At 44.9% G+C, this 20,841-nt stretch overlaps 1 protein-coding gene across 5 annotated transcripts in view; it reads right to left on the bottom strand.

The window, feature by feature from the left end:
* The window catches only part of SORCS2 (sortilin related VPS10 domain containing receptor 2), a 2,262,720-nt gene that overhangs the window by 291,552 nt on the left and 1,950,327 nt on the right, over positions 1–20,841 (bottom strand). For all 5 annotated transcript variants that reach the window (XM_085642460.1, XM_085642463.1, XM_085642464.1 and 2 more), the window contains exon 14: positions 14,463–14,570. In XM_085642460.1, the coding sequence (XP_085498586.1) occupies positions 14,463–14,570 (108 nt within the window). The remainder of the gene's footprint in view (positions 1–14,462; positions 14,571–20,841) is intronic.

Genomic DNA, 20,841 nt, shown 5'->3' with positions numbered 1-20,841 from the left:
TATCCAGTCGCGGTATTTTCCCAGGTCGTTTTAGGAATGTGGGGCATTGGTCATGCTTCTACTGATATTGTCCACTGCTACCAGTGAAAGCTTGGTACAGAGTTCTGATATTCAATTTGTTTTCTTCAGTAGTTCAGAACACATGAATCAAGCAGTCAGTATCACCACATCTCCAGCATTTAATGTGGACTGTGAAGTGAAAACTATTTTAAAGTTTCGTTCTGCAAATCCTGAATTTTTAATCTGTTCCTTCTTATCAATTTTCAGTAATACACTTAACAAGCTATATTCTCTCTGAAGGCCAAAGATTTTCGTTAAGTAGCTAAATCGTTTTAGACATCAAGCATTGGCAAAGCCATTAGGTCAGACTTGAACTAAGTCTGGCTTGTATTTTTAGTTACAAGCCAGACCAATTTGTTTTGCTAGTGTATTTCCTGGACCGGAATCAAGCATGCTGGTTCCAAATTCGGGGTAACACCCCTCATCAGCCAGGCTAGCTTGAATCCAGTGGCAAAGTGAGCAAGGGACCCATGTCTGGGCATTCCCTGCCAACTTAGGGCAAACATAGTCCGAAACTGGTCCCAAGATCCTTGTTTCCGGTCCAGGAAAGACCTGGCTTGGCACTTCAGGCTGGACTGTTGAGGTACAGGGTCAAGACTGATTTGCCTATAGCTGGGTCTGAACTGGGGTGGCGAAGTGAGCTAAAGAACGATGATGGATTCAACCCAGATCTGTGACGGGTGGTGAGTGTCTGAAAAGTTTCAGCACTCCGTCCATCTCCTTGTGTTTACAATATTTAGGCAGCACTTAAACAGTATTAAATAAAAACACAACACAAGATAAATCCCAAACCGATTAAGCAAAATAGAGAGTATTTTAATAAATACAATGACATCAAAATGACAAATATCCAATAAGTAGTACCAGGGATATGCATTTTTAAAGTGTGAATTAAAAATAGTACTATCTGATTATCTGGTTTCACTAAACCATGCCAAAGTCAAAAGTTAAGGCTGATCACAATTTGCGATGCAGTGCGGGTCAGATACAGAGACCATGTTCATCCCGGGGGAATTTATCTTTGGAGTTAGAAACTTTATTGAGTAACAGTGGCTGTTACTGAGTCATTGGGAAGGGCAAGCTGCAAGCTGGATCCGAAGTGGGGCTCAGCAACAGCGTGTTGCTGAAGAGCAGGCTCTCTGTCTGGCCACTAATCAAGCTGGGAAATCTCTGAAGGGGTGAAGTCCATGCCTGCAGAGGCTTTGACGTCAATGAGATGATGCTCGGTGTTGGTCCCAATGAAGGCCTCTACTTTCGGACCTAGAAATTTATCTGGAACTAAGGTCTCTTTCAGCGGGGCAAACTAGCATGCCGAGGCTGACCAGCAATTCGACATCTACAGCTGTGACTTCTATGGCGATTCAGATCTCCATCGGTTCTGCAGGCAGAAATTTGCCAAAAAGTTGTTAAGTCCCACTTGTTGAAGTTTGGGGACAGGCGGAGCACACTCTAACAACAACCAAGGGTTTAAGACCTGCACAGCACCACATGGGAGTTAGGACTCATTCCAGCAGAGGCCAACAGCAGGGGCCAGGGCGGGCCCAGTTGGGACTGGTCAACTGGGCAGTTGCAGGCAAAGGGCCTCTGGAAGCATGTTGTGTCCCTGCAGCTCAAACAGGAGATCAGCCAACTAAACCTTGAAGTCACTTCTGGGTTCCTAGGTTCAAGGCAAGCAGGCCACGTCTTCCTTCAGGATCTTCAGACAGTTGGGCGGCCCTTTCTCTGAATCTCAAAGGTCCAGGAGTGTTCTGAGAGGTCTATGGAGTCCAGTTTTATGCCCAGCGCCAGTCTGTTGGTGGAGGGCAAGTCTTTCTCCATCACCTAAACAAGTTCTGATCAATTTCTCTACCCGCAATAGGTTTGGTGCCAGCCTGACTAGACAGACAAAGGGGACGCAGGCCTAGGTGAGAGCTTCATCTGCCAGTGTCAAGGTGGACGTCTTTTGAAGCTCAGGAAGGGGCGGGGCACAGTCCCCAGGCTTTCCTGTCAAGGACGTTCTTCTCCTCATCACTCCCTGTGCCCTTTTGTCCACTGTCTGGGAGGAATACACATCTTACCACATGGGAGACAACAGGGGCCAGGGGACAGCTTGACAATGGCAGGAAAGCATTTTGGTTTTGGGCAGGAAAAAGACAACTTTTTAAAAGTGTAATTTCCGAAATAGTAATATAAAATCCGACTTGACCATTGTGTTATATTTTAAATTACTATTAAAATGAGTCCTTGAACTATTTTTCTAGCTACTCCCAAACAGTATTTAGCGTGTATTCATAGTAATAGTGTAAACCAGTGCTAGTCTATGGGAGAGACAGCCTAGCAAGAAAAAACCCCAACTCTGAAGGCTTTTCACTGACAGGACATGTGAACATAAATTATACATTTCCTATTTTTAAAACAACCATGCAGCCTGCCCTATTGGCATTCATGATCTGCCTTAGGGCTGACTTGTAGGTATACAAAAGGAAGGATTAGGCCTGCATAAGGTTTGTTTTACCAGGTTGAAATGGCAGTTTCAAAACTGCATGCCCAAGCTGCAGTGGAAGGCATGGAGACATGTTTTACAGTGCTACTTTAGTGAGTGTACAATGAATGCTGCAGCCCCCTAGCAGCATGAAATTTACATGACCATGTAGTACTATAAACTATGGAATTATAAGTAAATTAAATGCGCCAACAGATTGACTGCCACGCTAACGCCACGCTGTTGTTTAACAATCGCTGCTGCCCGCTGCAATTACTGCCGAGTTTTAACTTTTAAAATTGTGTATTTACTGTGTTGTTTTTATAAATCTCTCCTGCCGCCCCCCAATTGCCCGCATTGCCTGCACATAAAAATTTGTATAGCACTACTCACCATTTGGGTGTTTTTTGTACTACCTAAGCTCCCCAAGACGCTTCCGGGGCTGCGCTATAGTCGGGAACGAGCGCTTCTTGTCATACGCTATTTAAAGGCCATTATGGTCGCGCGCAGCGTAGCGCCGGAGGAGCGCCAGAGGAAAGCCCGTCTGTGCCCGTCCGGGCCAGGACGGGCCAAAGGGCCACCCCCCCTCGTCGCCCACGGGTATACTCGCCTGCTACCCTTAGATCTCTCTGCACTGGCAAAACCGTGTTAGATGGGACAACTTTCGCCAGTCTTCGGTCTGAAGCCTTGTTACAGGGAGAGGACATATCTAACCACATTAGGACACAAGGCTTGATAATCGCTACGCTTAATACACGCTCTCTGCATAAGCACCATCTTGAGGTATTTACACTTTTGGGTGAGGGCGAGATAGACATCCTTGCACTCTCAGAAACATGGCTGGGTACCTCATCAACACCGGACATTTTTGCAGCCCTACCCCCTAACTTTGATGCTTTGTGGTACAACCGCCCTAAGGACAGCAGAGGGGGAGGGGTTGCAATCATGTTCAAGAAGAGTCTTAAGGTGACACAGATTATAGCAGAAAACTGCGATTGCGCAGAATTATTAGGGATAAAAATATCACTAAAATCCTCATGCATCCTGTTGCTGCTAGTATATCGTCCACCTCAGAGCTCACCAGAATTTAATGATATCTTCTTTGAACTGCTGACGGACTTGGCCTCTAGATATAAGTCCCTTAATGGGCAGGTGATTTTAATTATCACTGGGACAAGGTCCCCAGGGGGCCCACTGAGAAAGAGTTCGAAACCAATCTCTCTGCTCTCCATTTAAATCAACTTGTAAGGGGCCCCACCCATGTGAAGGGCCACACTCTTGACCTCGTTTGGTCTTCTCTGTCACTGATGAAAATTCTTGAAGTCAGCCCTTGCATCTGGTCAGACCATTCTCTGATCAAGTGCTGGGTTCCGGGAGACCCTTTGTCAGCTGCTCCTCTACAAATAAGGAGGAAAGTCCGCTCCTGGAAGAAGATTGAGGCCGACTCCTTAATTTCGACTCTACTCTCCTCCCCCCCTCCTAAGACGAAGCAGGCGAATCTGGACTCATACACTATGACCCTAACGACCTGGATTCGATCTGCGCTAGATAAGCTTGTTCCGGAGCGACTGGAGATGACTCGGAAAAAAGGAAAGGGAGCTCCCTGGTTTGATGCATCACTTAAAGAAAAGAAGCAAGCTCTCCGCAAGGCGGAGCGTAGGTGGAGACTTAATTATGGGTCAGTAGAGTCACTAACTTTTAAGTCACTTCTTGCCAGCTATAAACTGGCTATCCTGGCGAGGAAATCCGCCTTCTATGAGAATAGAATCAGGGAGGCCACAAACAAACAAAGAGAGACCTTTGTGATTCTAAGGGAACTCACGCAGTTAAGCGATAAAAGTCTCGTGGTGGACCAACCCGACTGTGATACCTTTCAAGGCTTCTTCCTTCAGAAGGTACAGGATATCCTGACGGACATTGCCACGCTTTCAGACAGTTTGTCTCTGCCATCCTGCCCAGACATTCAGCAGCCAGCTGGGACCTTGAATTGTTTCCAGATATTGATGGAAAGCGTTTGGCGGAACATGTCAGCCATGTTATATCAGGATCCAGCACAGATCCCTGTCCCCCGAAAATCTTCAAACTAGCTTTGCCAGGTATTCAGCCCCAACTTCTGCACTTACTGAATGCCTCCTTAGAAGCGGGCTACCTTCCAACATCGCTGAAGGAAGCCAGAGTCTCCCCTCTCCTAAAGAAAGCGGGTGATGACACTAAGGCACTGAAAAATGATAGGCCTATCTCCCAACTGCCTTTTCTTAGCAAGATCTTAGAAAAACATGTCTTGAACGCCTTAGCCAGCTATCTGGAAGAACACCATCTACTTCATGCTAGGCAGGCGGGTTTCCGGCCACAGCACAGTACAGAACTGGTTATGGCTACGGTCACCGATGAGTTGAGAATCAGAGCAGATAATAAACAACCATGTGCTCTGATTCTTCTAGACCTGTCGGCAGCTTTTGATACGGTCAGCCATACCATCTTGCTGGACCGTATCGCGAAGCTGGGGATAACAGGTCAGGCGTTCAAGTAGTTAGAATCCTTCCTGTCCGGCCGCACTCAGAGGGTTCAGTTGGGGGATCAGTTGTCTGGGATTAGGGACGTGACATGGGGTGTGCCTCAGGGGTCTGCACTATCCCCCTTACTTTTCAACATCTACTTACAACCTCTGATGGAGGAGCTTACGCGTAGAAACTGTGAAATTTTCAACTACGCTGACGACACTCAGCTGCTGGTGCAGCTGAAAGAAACAAGAGAAGCCCAGGAATCAGTAAGGAATTTGCTCAGATTCACGGTCAATTGGATGACCAGCAACTTCCTGAAGGTAAATGTTGAGAAAACGGAGGTACTGGTGCTTACCAACAAGGCCAACCCTTGGGATGACCTGTATTGGCCCCCAGAACTTGGTAAATCTCCCACTCCCGGCACCGTGGTAAAGAGCCTTGGCCTAAAGATCGATGTGGATCTTACCATGGCCCCTCAAGTTTCGGCTGTGGAGGGCTCCTGCACGGCCGTGATGCGGCAGTTACGCAAGCTAACCACCATTCTCTCAGTCTCCACCTTACAAACCATTGTCTCAGCGACTGTTATTTCGAGGCTTGATTATGGCAACGCCTTGTATCTCGGCTTATCGCAGAAGCTGTTGAGGAAACTGCAGGTTGTGCAGAACGACGCAGCCAGGCTGATTTTCTCTCTCCCGAGAAGCTCACACGCAACCATACTCCTCCGTAAGTTGAACTGGCTGCCTGTGAAGTTCAGGGTCCATTTCAAATGTCTTTGCATAGCCCACAAGGTTCTCTTTGGCAAAGTCCCAGAGTATATTAAGCAGTGCTTGAGGAAGTATGTTCTCGGCAGAACTCTATGCTCTGGCCATGTCTCCAATCTGTCTCAACCCAGATTCAACTTAAAAACTAAAGGAGGCTGTGCTTTCTCAGTGATCATTCCACAACTTTGGAATGAGCTTCCGGCCAGTCTGAAGGAAGAGTCACAGTTACTCTCCTTCAGGAAAAAGCTTAAGATACACCTATTTGGAAAGGCAACACCCCCAGCCTAATTGGAGTAGGCAGAGGGCACTGAGGCGTTAGTATGTTTGTGGTTTTTCTGTTGAGCGCTTAGAGACCGGCGGTGATAGGCGCTATATAAAAACCCTATAACATAACATAACATAACATAACATAACATAACATAACAAATAGATATATGTCAATTTTTACCATGTTTAAAAGGGAGAGCTCAAGCACTTCACCAATGGTTAGCAGTAGTGAATGTGCAGAGTCCAATGGCCAACAAAAACGAGTTCAGCAAAAGAGGACACAATTCTGTGGGGATAAGACTCAAAATCTGGTCATTTCCAACAACATGTATCTCTCTGTGGAATGCTAAATGGGCCTCCATTATGCAATTACAATAGCATACTGTTACACAGGCTGCTGGACTGCAGTGAGAAAGTAGCCTATTGTTTTCAGACTGACTGACACATTCCGAGTTAAAGATCACTCACTCGTGCTCTTTAAATGCCTCTGTCAAATGAAACACCGTGGCGCGGGTCTATGGAACTCATCACAACTTTCAGATTGTTTTGAAACTCTGTAGTTCATATCCAATAATATTTCACCTGGCTAGTAAATGGAAGTACATTTTTGTTAGGTAGCAGAATGAAAGTAGCAATATACATTTGTAGTCATGTTCAATGGGGTATCAGCACAGCCCAATAGTACAGCTCCCTCAGCGTCCTAATTCTAGGAACCTGGGGCTGGATGGCACTGAGTAGTAGATGGAAGGTGGTGCCCAGCAGAGGGGAGCTCCTGAACTGCTGCTGTTTCACTCAATGTGTAGTGACAATGATATTATGGGAGGGGCTCCAGCGGGGACAGTAAAGCACCACCGGTGTGCCCTGGCTGGCATGGGCCATGCATCAGGAGACAGGAGCAGGGGCCACTAGGATGTTCAATGATTACCTCACTTAACATTCAATACACAACAGCTCCCTTTCTTTCAAGCCGGTCTGCTGCTTGTTGGCAGTGGAGGCAGGTGCATGCTGGGTCTGGCTGTCCACTCAGCAGGAAGCAGATGGATCTTAGGGTGCTGGGTTCGAGTGGTGCACTGACACTGGTAGGATGCAGGAGTTGAAAGTGCCAGATGCCAAGAATGTCTCCATGGCTTTAGAGGCAGGCGAGACCAGTTCACGATGGAAGAAGCGGGGAACGCTAAAGCTGCTGTTCACAGAAACACCATGCAGGAAATTAAAAAAAACTGTACATCTGTGGGAGGGATGAAGCAAAACCAAGAAGAGAGAGGGTGATGTGGTAGAAACAGGAGAGCCACCAACTCTGCAACCACGGAATAACAGCCAAGACTCCATGTGACGCTGCAGCCAACTTACAAACTAAATTATGCAATGCAAGAGAGGGAATACATTCGTCCCCATTGCCAATAATGAATATACGGTGGAAGCAACTGGCTTCTTTTTGTAGGAGACTTCATCCCTGCGTGATTTCAGACATCTGTCATTCAATGGCATAGATCCCACCCTTTCGTCATACGTGAGAGTGGATGCAAGCACGTCTGATCTGGTGCCTTGTTCTCTGTAATGGTAAGCGTTTGCATGCTGATGTTGTTTTATGTATATTGTGCTGAGACCCCTCATCATGCTAAGCTCCCCCACTGTGACACCCCAGGCTGTCACTGCAGATTGCTGGCCCCATTAGAAGTGGAGCTGCTCTATTTGTTACCCCGCGAAATGGATCCAAATAACGAGCAGGGTTCTTGTTCCCGTGTGAAGTTCATCCAAATATCCGAATCAAGCAAGGCAAGAAATATGTGCTTACAGTGGACAGTTCTCTGATGTATGACAATAAATCTGGCCGTGTCTACATGCCCCTAAGTTAACACTGATGCCAAAAAACATGAATTGACTTGCAAACAATGAATGTTAAAACGTTAAGGGAATTAATGCATTTCAGCGATTTAGTTCCTCTCTTATTTCACATGCTTTACTTAATCTTGCATTCCCCAAGAGATAGCTATTTTTTAATGTTGTTGTTCTCTGTATTTTTTTATGTGCCACTTTGAGGCTTGAGCCATGCCAGGTGTTTATGAAGGGCTTTGATTGAGTGCGCAGGCGCTAAGGCTGAAGCCAAACAAAGTGCCTGTCAGTGGGTTGGCCTCTCTGCAGAACACAGAACAACGTTTGTGTTTTCCATTTGCAACTGAAATTCTGTGGATATGTGTGTGAACGGAGTACATAGATATCAAAATATTTGCCAGGCAAAAGATAGAGAAATTAAAGTGCTTACATTTGAGGGCATGCAGTAAATGTTTGGGGCGGTGCAGAGACTGAGAGTTGCGAGGAAGTGCATTCAGGGAAGAGTGAAAAGAGAATGCTGAAGAGGAAAGAGAGGTGGTTGAAGATGTGCAGATGGACAAGATTTGCAAAAAAAAGAGGATACGTATCTAACATAGAGCACACACAACTGGAGGCCAAAACTCCTTCTAGAGGCCTCAATGCTATTTAATTTACAGACTCACAGTTTTGGAATTTCTGATGTTGATTATTTATAACAAATCATGTTGTTACTTTTTTATCTTAAACAGGTAATACCGATTAACAAAGCCAATCATACTGACAGGTTTTAGGTGTATGTCAGTTGTTGTGTCATTTATCTGGACACAATTACATCTCAGAGAGAAACCAAAATACCAGTCAGGTGGCAAACTATGGGAATTGCAGAATGTATATATTTGGCATGTTCCTTTATAGAGAGCCCCCACTTTTTTCATTGAACTTAAAGACCTGTCTGCACATATTTCTATATAATTGGTTGAAGCCAGCAGCTGTGGGTGCTTCTCAAAGTCTGGTTAGAGCATATGTTTCCAAAGTTAATGCTGCATGAAGTGCAAGACACTGGGCAAGCATACATTTTAAAGGGCTAAAGTTGTCATGCTGTACAATTTACACATTACAGTAACGGTCGAAAATATTAATGCATGAAGTTATGGGGCAGCTTTTAATGTGTTTAATATTTCAAGACTATACGTTTCCACTTCTTTATCAGCTTTGCTTTATCGCTAAAAGTATTTGCTTTAAAATGCACCATTTGCCAATCTTTTTTCCATTTCTTTCTCTGGAGAGGGACTCACTCTGGACCCCAGGTTTGTCCATTGAACTTGTTCACATCGCTCCCATATATAAGTCGTGCCCAACGTTTACGCCTCACCACATTAAAATGTCACCAGCCGCCACTGGCTCTAACCCTTAAAAGAATATGTTTCATTGGCTTATACCCAACTGGCATAACTTTAAAAACCTGTCTCCCAACCTACAACTGCGGACTGGCAGAGCAGTTTTAAACTCCTAACTCAACTTTGCCATTTAAACTAATATAAAGGCCCAAACCTCCCTTTTTTTTAGTGTATATGTTCACCCCTGTAGCAGGCATACAGAGTCCCAAGGCATGGCACTGTATACTAAAAAGTAGGACATGTATTGTTATATATCCCAACAGTATAAACCCAAAACTGTTTTTTTTAATGCTGAAAAGCTAGTAACCCCATTGGCGAGTACAGGATTACACGCTGACAACTCAGCTGTGCTAATTTCTGAATGAGACTACTAAAGCTGGTACTTCAAGATAACAAAGTAATCATTACATTAAACCCAACTTGATGCCCAGGTCGAATTTAATGTAAATTTCAAAGAAATGCAACTTTTAGAAAATTGCGGTTCTGTTGCCTAATTTTGCCAGTGGCCATTCACAGATGCTGGCACCAGAGAGCCTTCTGCCCTCCTCGGAGTAAGTTTGAACGACTCTCAGGAGAGGGAACAATAGAGGCCTGCCATTTGTAGAGGTGTTGCCTCTCCCTGGCAGGAAGCCACACACAGTGTGAACCCAAAAGGTGAGTTTTCAAAGATGATGTAATCTTTGAAGGGCAAATGGTGAACAAACATGAGAGGGCCTGCTCTTTTATATAGGTAGACAGGTTGGCGTTGGGGACAGAGACGGGAGACCAGTTGTCAAGCTGTTTTTTCTGTGGGCATCTATCCATCAGGTAGCTAGACCTCAAGGGTGGGCTACCAAGCTCCAAACACAAAGGAAGGAGACCTGCCATCTTGTGAGTGGTCAGAATAATGCACTCTGGGATAGAAAAATGCCACACAATGCAGAAATTCAGCATCCGGTGGGAAAGGTCCTGATAGCACATTGGCTTGTAACAGCTGCATCCCACGAGGGCACTTTCTGGGCATAAATATGCTACCCATTGCACTCAGACCTCATATCACATCTGAACTGAAGAATGGACCAAAGAAGGATTGCCCTGCTGTTCCCTTAACCTGACAAGAAAGGTTGCACCACCCGCTGGACTGCAACTGCTGATCTGTGGGATTGCAAAGAGAGAACTGTGCCTGTGGTGCCTGGCGCATGGAAACGTCACTCCTGAGCCCAAAACAGAAGAGGTGAACTTCAGGAGTTAGGTGACTTATCTTGTTACAGCTCTTGAGTCACAAAATCTGAAGAAGCCCGTTCTGGCCAGTCAGTTGCATCAATCATTTGATCACCTCTGACCGCTGCCCTGCAGCCTAGACGACCAAGTCAAGATGCTCAAAAGTTACACCCGAGTCTTCTCGATCCAGGAGAGTTGTGGGAGATCACCTAAGACTGACACTTGCTATCACAAAAGGGAACCGCTGGTTTCGCTGTGACCGGAGACCAGTAGACCAGTAGCAATTGGACCCATGATGATTTCAAAGGACATCAACCGTTGTGGCACTTTTACTCTGGACTGAGGAGTAGCCCCAGGAAGCTTCCCATTGCCCGCACAGCATCCTGGATTAGGGCCACCCTATTGAAGTCTATGGCAGTTCACCTATATATTGCCTGGAACCGGGCTTGAGACTGCTTTGATGACAAGGTAACTTTCCTAGAATTTTTTACCGGGCCCCTTTACCTCCTCTTTGCTGGAGTTGGTTGCCAAAAGCGGAATGGAATACACAAACACAACTTTTTAAAAGGTTTCCAAAGTTTCCGCTAACAACAGTAGTCACCAATGCATGTTTGCATTTTGAGTGAAAAGCTGTGATTTATGTTTTACTTATACATCTATGTTAGAAATAGTGGTCTCTAGTTGGCAGAGGGAGGTAACTTTGTCCAACTAGGGACCCTTGCTTCTAGTCAGGGTAAGGTCACTTTAGATAACCCCTGCTCACCCCCTGGGTAGCTTGGCACGAGCAGACAGCTTTATCCCAAAGGCAATGTGTAAAGTATTTGCACTCAAAACACACTGTAATTCAGTGATAACACCACAAATGGACACCACGCCAGTTTAGAAAAGAAAGTATCTTTATCTCAACAAGACCAAAAACAACAAAAATCAAACTTACATGTAATAAGAATATGACCGTTCAAAGGTTTCAAGTAACTGGGTCCAAAGAAAACTATGGATGCGTGATTTCTCATAAAGTACCTGTAGATGTGTCAAAATTCACAAGGCCAAACAGCAGCAGAGATGGGAAGCCTAAAAAACAAAGAGATGCGTCAGTTCCTGAGACCTTGGGGAGGCGAGGCGACAGTTCTGCTGCACCCAGGAGAAGTGATGCGTCGAATCCGGTCTGTAGGGAGTAGTGATGCATCGACTCCAAGACGATTCTGGTCCACGGGGGATGCGTCGGGAAAACTGGCCACACAGGTGCAATGCGTGGAAATATGGGATGCGTCGGCGATCGATGCAGCGACGTCGAGCGGTACTCTGTCAATTTCTTCAGCCGTGATCCCTCTATACATCAGATCTTGCCCCTGCAGCAGGCACTTCGTCTGTTCTGGCCAAAATGGCAACTGCAGGCCAACTCCACACAGCAAACAGCAAAGGGGAAGTATTCCTCCTTACAGCTCTTCAGCTCATCTCCTTGGCAAAGGTTCCTTTTGAGTCCAGAAGTTATCAAATGTTCTGGGGTTTCAGGTGTAATACGTATACCTTAAATGTGTTTGTTCTCTTTGTGCAAGAGTCTCTGAGCCCAGCCCAACCAGCTCTGTCCTCACTGGTGCAGTATGACCATAGGGGGTGGAGACAGCATTGTGCAAGGGAGACAGACGCTATTGAGGTGCAAGGAAAACTCCTCCCACTACTCTAAATTCAGCCAAGGTCTATTCAACTAACCTCTGAGTCATCCAGGAAGGGCCAGGCACACCTCAAACACCCAGTAGCTGTCTAGAGTGACTGCACATCCATAGCCCCTGTCACTCCAAAACCAGACAGTCAATAGACAAACAGGCAGAGGAGAACAGGATGGTTAAACAAGAAAATGCCTACTTTCAAAAAGTTGCGTTTTCAAACACACAATTTAATAAAAGATGTGTCATTAAATTCTGAGTTCAGAGAGCCTGAACTTTATTTCCCTATCTTGTCCCAATGGGAAGTTATACTTGTAAGATGTAACAAAGTAGTTCCCATTCTATCCTATGGGACAGAAAACCTTTCAATAGTGAAAAACGAAATGGCAGTATTTCACTATCAGGACATGTCACTCACACCAGTACATGTCCTACCTTTCACATACACTGCACCCTGCCCAGGGGGGGTACTTTGGGACACCCATAGGGGTGCCTTACATGGAAGAACATGGAAGGTTAGGGCCTGGCAAGTGGGCACACTTGCTTGGCCGACAAGCAAGTTAACAAACTGCACACAGACACTGCAGTGGCAGGTCTAAGATATCTTTTCAGGGCTACTCATGTGGGAGGAACAATCAGTGCTGCAGGCCCACGAGTAGCATTTGATTTACAGACCCTGGCACATTCAGTGCACTTTACTAGGGGCTTACCAGTAAATCAAATATGCCAATCAGGGAGAAACAATTGTAAACACAATTTACACAGGGAGCACTTGCACTTTGACACTAATCAGCAGTGGCAAAGTGCCCAAAGCATCTAAGCCAGCAAAAACAAAATCCAGCACAGCATCAAAAATAAAGGAGATAGAGGCAAAACGTAACAGGAAACCACGCCAAAGATGCCAAGTTTAACAATCTATATCTCCGGAACCCTCTGGTCATTTTTGTTTGTTTGTTGTCTAAAGATTCATGAAAATAAGATCTATGTGTATAAATCAGTGTCCGATTTCTTTTGTGTTATGTGACTTTCTTATTTTGTTGTTTTGGTACTTCAAAATACATTATACTTGTTAGTTTGTTTAAGCTTAACTGCTCAAAGCCACAGCTACCTATGGTTGAGCTAAGATTTAGCAAAGAAGCCTGGCAGTCAGTATTTGTAGTGTATTTCACAGTTAGGTCCCACAACCACACCATATAATAGACTACTTTCCTCAAATATAGTTTAAAAAATGTGAACACCCAACAAATGCTCTGGGCCATGACAGAATAACTGTAGAGTCAAACAAGAGGCTCACTAACAACACACCAATTGCTTAGGGGTACTGAACCAAATCACCTTTTTTTATGTTGTGTGTTGTAATGACTCCGCATGACAGCTCCCAAGACCTAAAAAAGGGCACTCTCACATCCCTCTTATGGACGTGGGATAGACCACATCTTTCTTTTGCTTGCACTTTGACCCTCTCTCAAAACATATTGCTCATCTAACTTAAAACACCTCTGCTCCTCTCCATCAGAAAGTTGTAGCCCACACCAGGTACCTTGCAGTCCTGGTGTGAGGAGGGAAACAAATGATGAAGCATGTCACCTTCAAGTGAGTGATGGTTCTTGTCTTAAGAAAAACATTCTTCCACAGTAAACTAGCTTCTTATATCCCCTATTCTAATAGTAAATCTATTCCCTGCAAGATGGACTATGGCAATGCACTTTATGCTGGAATCAACTCTAGACCACAAAAGACTTAGGGTCCAGGCTCACCTTCAACTTCCCACCCCGCACTCACTTCACCATGCACCTCAAAGAGCCCCACTGGTTCCCAATCCACAAACGTGCACTGTTCAAACTCCTTATGCACCCACGCAAAGTCTTACTCATCGTGAGAATACCCTCGTAGGTGACAGTGCACTTTATAAATACACATAACAGAACATTGGCACCAAGTACCTCAACAACTGCTTAAACTTCCACAAACCTACTAGATAACTTCACTCAGTCGGACTCCCACTTGCATCACCCCTTCCCCCACTCCCCTGCATATGCAGAACCATATTAGGGTGTTGTGACATGTCCTACCTCATTCTTAAAAACTGCAATGATCTGTCTCTGCACATCAGAGCATTCTACAAGAAACTGAAGACCTAGCTCCGCAACTAGCCCCAACCCTGGCTCAGCACATACCGCTCCTGCTTCGTCACAGGCTACCCGCAAGGGTGATTTGTGCGCTATACACATATACAGAACATAAAATAACATAATATATTAATATACTATCCTTCATTTTGTTAGTGGCCAGCTATGCCGGCGATGATGCACAATAACTTTGCAGTAACAAAAACTTACGTCATGACAAGAGTCTCGTCACCAGGTTCACTGAGGAGCCCATCTACAAAGACAGACGTGCTAGTAAAGTTGTGGACGCTCCAGGTCTGCCCTTCATCAATGCTGAACCTGCAGAGAGAAATGCATGTTTTTGCTTTTATGTTCAACAATTAATTTTCACTGGTTTGATTGTCTTTATTAGACACTTAATGTAAGAGGAATCTTTGTGCAAACATCAAGAGTAATTCTATCAGTTACCCTCAATTTTGAGTCAATGTTTTGAAATTCATTAACATCGAGTTTGCATTTTGGCATATGAAGGTACATTTCATAGAATCTTCTTTTACACCTTCTCAAACCTCAAGTTTGGTCACTTTACAAATGAGAGACAACTTACATGGTATGATAGCAGAAAATCATGACCAAAATATCGTCTCTCAGAAATATGGAGTCCTAAATATAATTTGCAAAAATATTGCCACATTTGAATTAATGATAAAAAATCTACAGCCAATTGCACAATATTTTTGAAAACGTTATTAGAGACACAGAAAATCTGTCGGACAATATTTTTGCTAATGATATTCTGACATACAACCAATTTGTAACTGCATTTTCTCTGATAACTTTCCTCCACGTCGCTACACCCCTGCCTTTACTTCCTTTTTAAATATTGTCCAAATGTATCTCATTTCTTTATTCCTTACTTCTCAATGGGATATTTGACTCTTGCCACAATTTCCTCCAGTTCTCCTATGATTCCTCCCTTTTCACCTAAGTTGCTCCACTCCCTCTTCCCACCCCTACTTCCAAGCAGCCAAAAATGCTTCTTTACATATTGCCACCTCTATACCAGGTTACAGCACAGCCCCTTTAAGACCTCTTTTCAGGCCTAATGATTCCTCTAGTGTATTTTCCAAACTCTCTTTGTGGCCCTGCCCTTGCTGATCAGGGCCTATTCCTCCCCTTGCGCTTCCAGGGTCACCCAGATCTCTTTGTTGCCTCTTTCTCCTCCGTTTTTGGTCTGCAAGGTTTCTTCAAGATCTTTTCATCCATTCACTTTCTAGAGTTGCCATGTGACTTCACTCCCTTTTCACCCACCCTTTCTAGTGGAAACATCTAGGTGCCATCTAAAATGCCCCTTTTACCCTTTTACCAACCCCATGCCAGAACCTCATGTATTTCTTCCTCTTCTGGACCCCACTCCACATTCTCATGCAGTGCTTAATTTGTAAATGAAAGAGCCTGAAGGTCCTACTCAGAAGTCTGCGGCAGGATTAAATGTTGACCTCTTTAATTCACTACTAGCCACAGCCTGCACCTTTATCGACTCTTGCACGTTCCTGCTTTCTCTCGGTGTTGGTTCCCAAAAATAAGTGCCGGTGTCTCGCACTTGCAACCATCGGTTCAAATAAACACTGTCCTCATAACTCTTCTTTTCCAGCTTGTCTAAAAGAGAAACATTTGTATTCCCTGTCAGTTTATTTTCTGTACTGCACACAGCTCTCCTGCATTTCATGCATTTACTAAGTGTAGGTTCTGTACATTGATGCAAAGGGATTCATTATTTCACCTCATTACGTTTTATGTCGGTAGCACTTGCAAATTACTGAAGCACCTGAAGGTACACATAAAAGATGTCTCCCCTGGGAGCACTTTGCATCTGCTGACTTCACTACTACCTCTTTGACTACTGGTTAATGGACACAGAAATCACATCGAAAGCTCATGGGCTCTCGGCACTCCGGCCCTGTTACTTTACATTGACAGATTTCGCTCATTCATAATTCTTAAAATCAAAAAATACTGGTTCAAGTGGCTAATATTTATATTTATGTGTTGCTATGACACAAACTATGCACATAATAACTTCTCCATGCTTTAGGGAAGCGGCGGCCACCACAAGGGGGTTGAGACGCCTACGGGTAATTGTTAGCGCTCTACAAATGTCAAAAATAAATAAATAAATAAATAAATAGACTGGCCGCCTCAGCAGCAGCCGGAGCCTCGTCCAAGCTCATCAGCAGACTACAGAGATTCCAGAATGCCTCCGCACACCTGATCCTCGACGTCCCACGCCGCGACCACACCACCCCCCACCTGAGGAACCTGCACTGGCTCCCCGTCGACAAAAGAATCCCCTTCAAACTCCTGATCCACGCACACAAAGCCCTCCACAAAACCGGCCCAGCCTATCTCAACAGTCGACTCTCCTTCTACGTACCCAACAGGAATCTCTGCTCCGCTGACCACGCCCTGGCCATGGTCCCACGCATCCGGAGACCCACTGCCGGAGGCAGGTCCTTCTCCCATCGCGCCGCCAAGTCCTGGAACACCCTTCCCCTCTACCTGCGACAGACCGAAGACCTGCTGACCTTCAGGAGACAACTCAAGACCTGGCTCTTCGACCAATAGCAGCTGCAACACCCCCCCACCTCCCTCCCCCCAGCGCCTTGAAACCCTCACGGGTATGTAGCGCGCTTTATAAATTATGTGATTGATTGATTGATTGATTGATTGATTGATTGATTGATTGAAGGAACAGCGATTACATATATAGAACGAGTATGCCATATAAAGAGAGCCTAGGCAGAGTATTCTTTGCTACAACAATACAAGAGTTGCAACAACACCGAATACATGCCAGATGGTATCACCAATGGGATCTGGACACAGGTGCATCCATGAAGGTAGCCATGTCATTGGCTGGACTGGAAACCATAATCAGACCTGGTCAACATTGTCAAACCAGTCCCCACTGCAAGAGGTCTCAGTTACTATGATGGAAAGGTGGTATTGGGGGCATGTGGTAGGATTGGAGTTATTGGAGGTATGCGGTAGTATGTAAAAGATGTGGTAGTATTGGAGGTATGTGGTAGTTTTGGATACATGAGGTAGTACTGGAGGGGGAACAACCTTTACAACGCAACTTTTACAACGCACTACCTTTACAACGCATTTTTTACAACGCATAATCCATTACAACGCATGACATTACAACGCATGACACTACAACGCATTTTTAAAAACTACCTTTACAACGCATTCCATTACAACGCATACTACCATTACAACGCATACCATTACAACGCATAATATTACACTACACTATCCAACACTTACCCTACTGTTGCACCCCCTGGAGTTAGAATAGTAATTTTTACCCCTATACTATCCAACACTTACCCTACTGATGCACCCCCTGGAGTTAGAATAGTAATTTTTACCCCTATACTATCCAACACTTACCCTACTGATGCACCCCCTGGAGTTAGAATAGTAATTTTTACCCCTATACTATCCAACACTTACCCTACTGATGCACCCCCTGGAGTTAGAATAGTAATTTTTACCCCTATACTATCCAACACTTACCCTACTGATGCACCCCCTGGAGTTAGAATAGTAATTTTTACCCCTATACTATCCAACACTTACCCTACTGTTGCACCCCCTGGAGTTAGAATAGTAATTTTTACCCCTACACTATCCAACACTTACCCTACTGTTGCACCCCCTGGAGTTAGAATAGTAATTTTTACCCCTATACTATCCAACACTTACCCTACTGTTGCACCCCCTGGAGTTAGAATAGTAATTTTTACCCCTATACTATCCAACACTTACCCTACTGTTGCACCCCCTGGAGTTAGAATAGTAATTTTTACCCCTATACTATCCAACACTTACCCTACTGATGCACCCCCTGGAGTTAGAATAGTAATTGTTACCCCTATACTATCCAACACTTACCCTACTGTTGCACCCCCTGGAGTTAGAATAGTAATTTTTACCCCTACACTATCCAACACTTACCCTACTGTTGCACCCCCTGGAGTTAGAATAGTAATTTTTACCCCTATACTATCCAACACTTACCCTACTGTTGCACCCCCTGGAGTTAGAATAGTAATTGTTACCCCTATACTATCCAACACTTACCCTACTGTTGCACCCCCTGGAGTTAGAATAGTAATTTTTACCCCTATACTATCCAACACTTACCCTACTGTTGCACCCCCTGGAGTTAGAATAGTAATTTTTACCCCTATACTATCCAACACTTACCCTACTGTTGCACCCCCTGGAGTTAGAATAGTAATTTTTACCCCTATACTATCTAATACTTACCTTAAATGTAATTTAATATATTGCGTTGTAATGGTATGCGTTGTAAAGGTAGTATGCGTTGTAATGGCAATGCGTTGTAAAGGTATTTTTTAAAAATGCGTTGCAGTGTCATGCGTTGTAATGTCATGCGTTGTAATGGATTATGCGTTGTAAAAAATGCGTTGTAAGTGCATGCGTTGTAAAAGTGTGCGTTGTAACGTCATACATCCGTACTGGAGGCATGTGGTGGTACTGGAAGTATGTGGTAAAATTGGAGGTATGAGCTATTGTTGAAATAGGTGGGGTAGCAAATCTCAAGTGTTAATTGAGCACCTGGGCAGGTCCATTTGCATAATTCCGATTGTACACACGGGCCACAGTTTGTACATAAACATATTTATTTTATGACCTTACCCATGTGCACATTGTGTGCACATTTATGCAACTTCCAACAGTGTAAAAATATATATCTATGGATCAGGGACTATATCATGATGACGTTCAGTGGGGTATGAGCGTTTGTTTGCACCCCAAACTGCCCTGTGTACAGTGGTCAAATTAACTCAGAAACTCTTGAAATTGTTGGACAGGCAGCAGACAGCACAGTTCAACAACACAGAGCAGTAAGTGCTTCTTTGTGTTTCCAGGCTGTGCTCTCTACAGCTCGTGCATTAAGACAGAACAATTTTGGGAAACATTCAAGCGGGCGACACCATCTGCTTCGGCGCTCTGCACTGAATGGCCATTGACCTTTATTGTAAGTCAGTAAAAATCAAAATAATTTGGATGAGTAAAACAAGCCGCACACGAACTCTTCTTTTTTTAATAACAAACCTCCCTCTCTCCAGCCCTGCCGCGGCTCGCGATTCTCCTGAAATGCCGCCAGTCCTTGACCAACACTGTCTGGATATAGAGTCCATGTAAATTAGCATTTTTAGAAGAAGCAAATCAAACGAGACAAGATTCACTTTCTGCCTTTTTGAGCATTACATCCTTCCTTCCTGGCACAGAAACGTCTTTATAATCAGAAAATAACAGTCCCGGAGCTCTCAGCTGCATGCCCGTGGAACGGAAAACCTCAATTTAGCATCTGCCTCAGACAGCGCGCGGAGGACCCCCGATGGGCCCTCTGATACAGCACAAAGCGCGCGTGAGCAATGTCAACATTTGCCAAACCCAGAGCGAGGCTGGGCGACACCTCATCGAATGCTCATCGAATGCGGCCTGGAAAGAGCGCGCGCGGCCTCAGCGGAGGCAGACATGTCTGATGTGCAAAGCATTGATTCAAGCAGCAGGCCTCGTCTCCGCGCCTGCCTTCTCCAAGCACACGCAGCTTCAGTTTTACAATATACTGGAGCCCTCATGAAATGTCTGCCAAACTCGAGAGGATTATGTGTTATGTATTTGAGACTTTACTCCTGCAATATAGATTAAGATGTCGTTATCAGGCAGGCGCATTTGTTCAAGTCATTACAGTTATGAATTTTGGAATCCTGCAAGTCGTTTTGAATACATCAAATCCCTCTAAATTGGCAAGTCAGAGTCGGCCTGTTTAGTGGTTGTCCTTTAAAAGGCTATTTCAAGAACTGTAAATGAATGTCACTTAATTATAATAATGTCAAGTACCCATATCTTCAGGGGCACTGAAAGGAGCATGTCACAGGCAGAAGTGTATTTCAGTCTGTGGTGTTCCCTTTCCATCGCGCCTTTCACTGTGCAGGTGGCAGGATTCAGTTTTGGTGTTCATAAAGTGCAGTGTGGGTGCTCATTTGGTGGTCTTAAGCCCATCTCCGGAGCTTGATGTCCTCTACATGTCGATCATGCCTACACGGGAGATCGTTGTGCAACGATTTATTAAGGGGCAACCTTGTTGATGTATAAAGGATGAGTGATGAAAGGGTACCCTATCATCAGCGTTCGTAGGTAGACAGAGAAGTTAGTCTAAGGTGTCTGATCCGCAGTACGCAATGAGGGCTGAGCCATGCGTGCCGTTTCCTCGCAAGCGGAACAACGCTTGCCTTAACCATGCATATGCCTTAACCAAGCATATGCATGGTTAAGGCAGTGTGCGGGCTAGATGCAGGCACAGGAAAGATCGGGAGAGAGAGCCCTGGGATGTGGTCTGGTAAGTGGGGCTTGGGCTGGGTTTTGAATGGGTATGGTTTTTAGGGCTCAGTGTGGGGTGGTTTGTGGTTGTTTTTAGGGCTCGTGGTTGTTTTTAGTGTTGGGGGTCGGGGCTATTTTTAGGGCTTGGGGGTGAGGGTTGTTTTTAGGGCTCAAGGGGTGGGTC

Source organism: Triturus cristatus, chromosome 2_2 (genome assembly GCF_964204655.1).
Source record: "Triturus cristatus chromosome 2_2, aTriCri1.1, whole genome shotgun sequence".
Lineage (NCBI taxonomy): Eukaryota > Metazoa > Chordata > Amphibia > Caudata > Salamandridae > Triturus > Triturus cristatus.
Note: the sequence above shows the minus strand (reverse complement) of the source record. Positions and strands in the feature narration are given on the sequence as shown.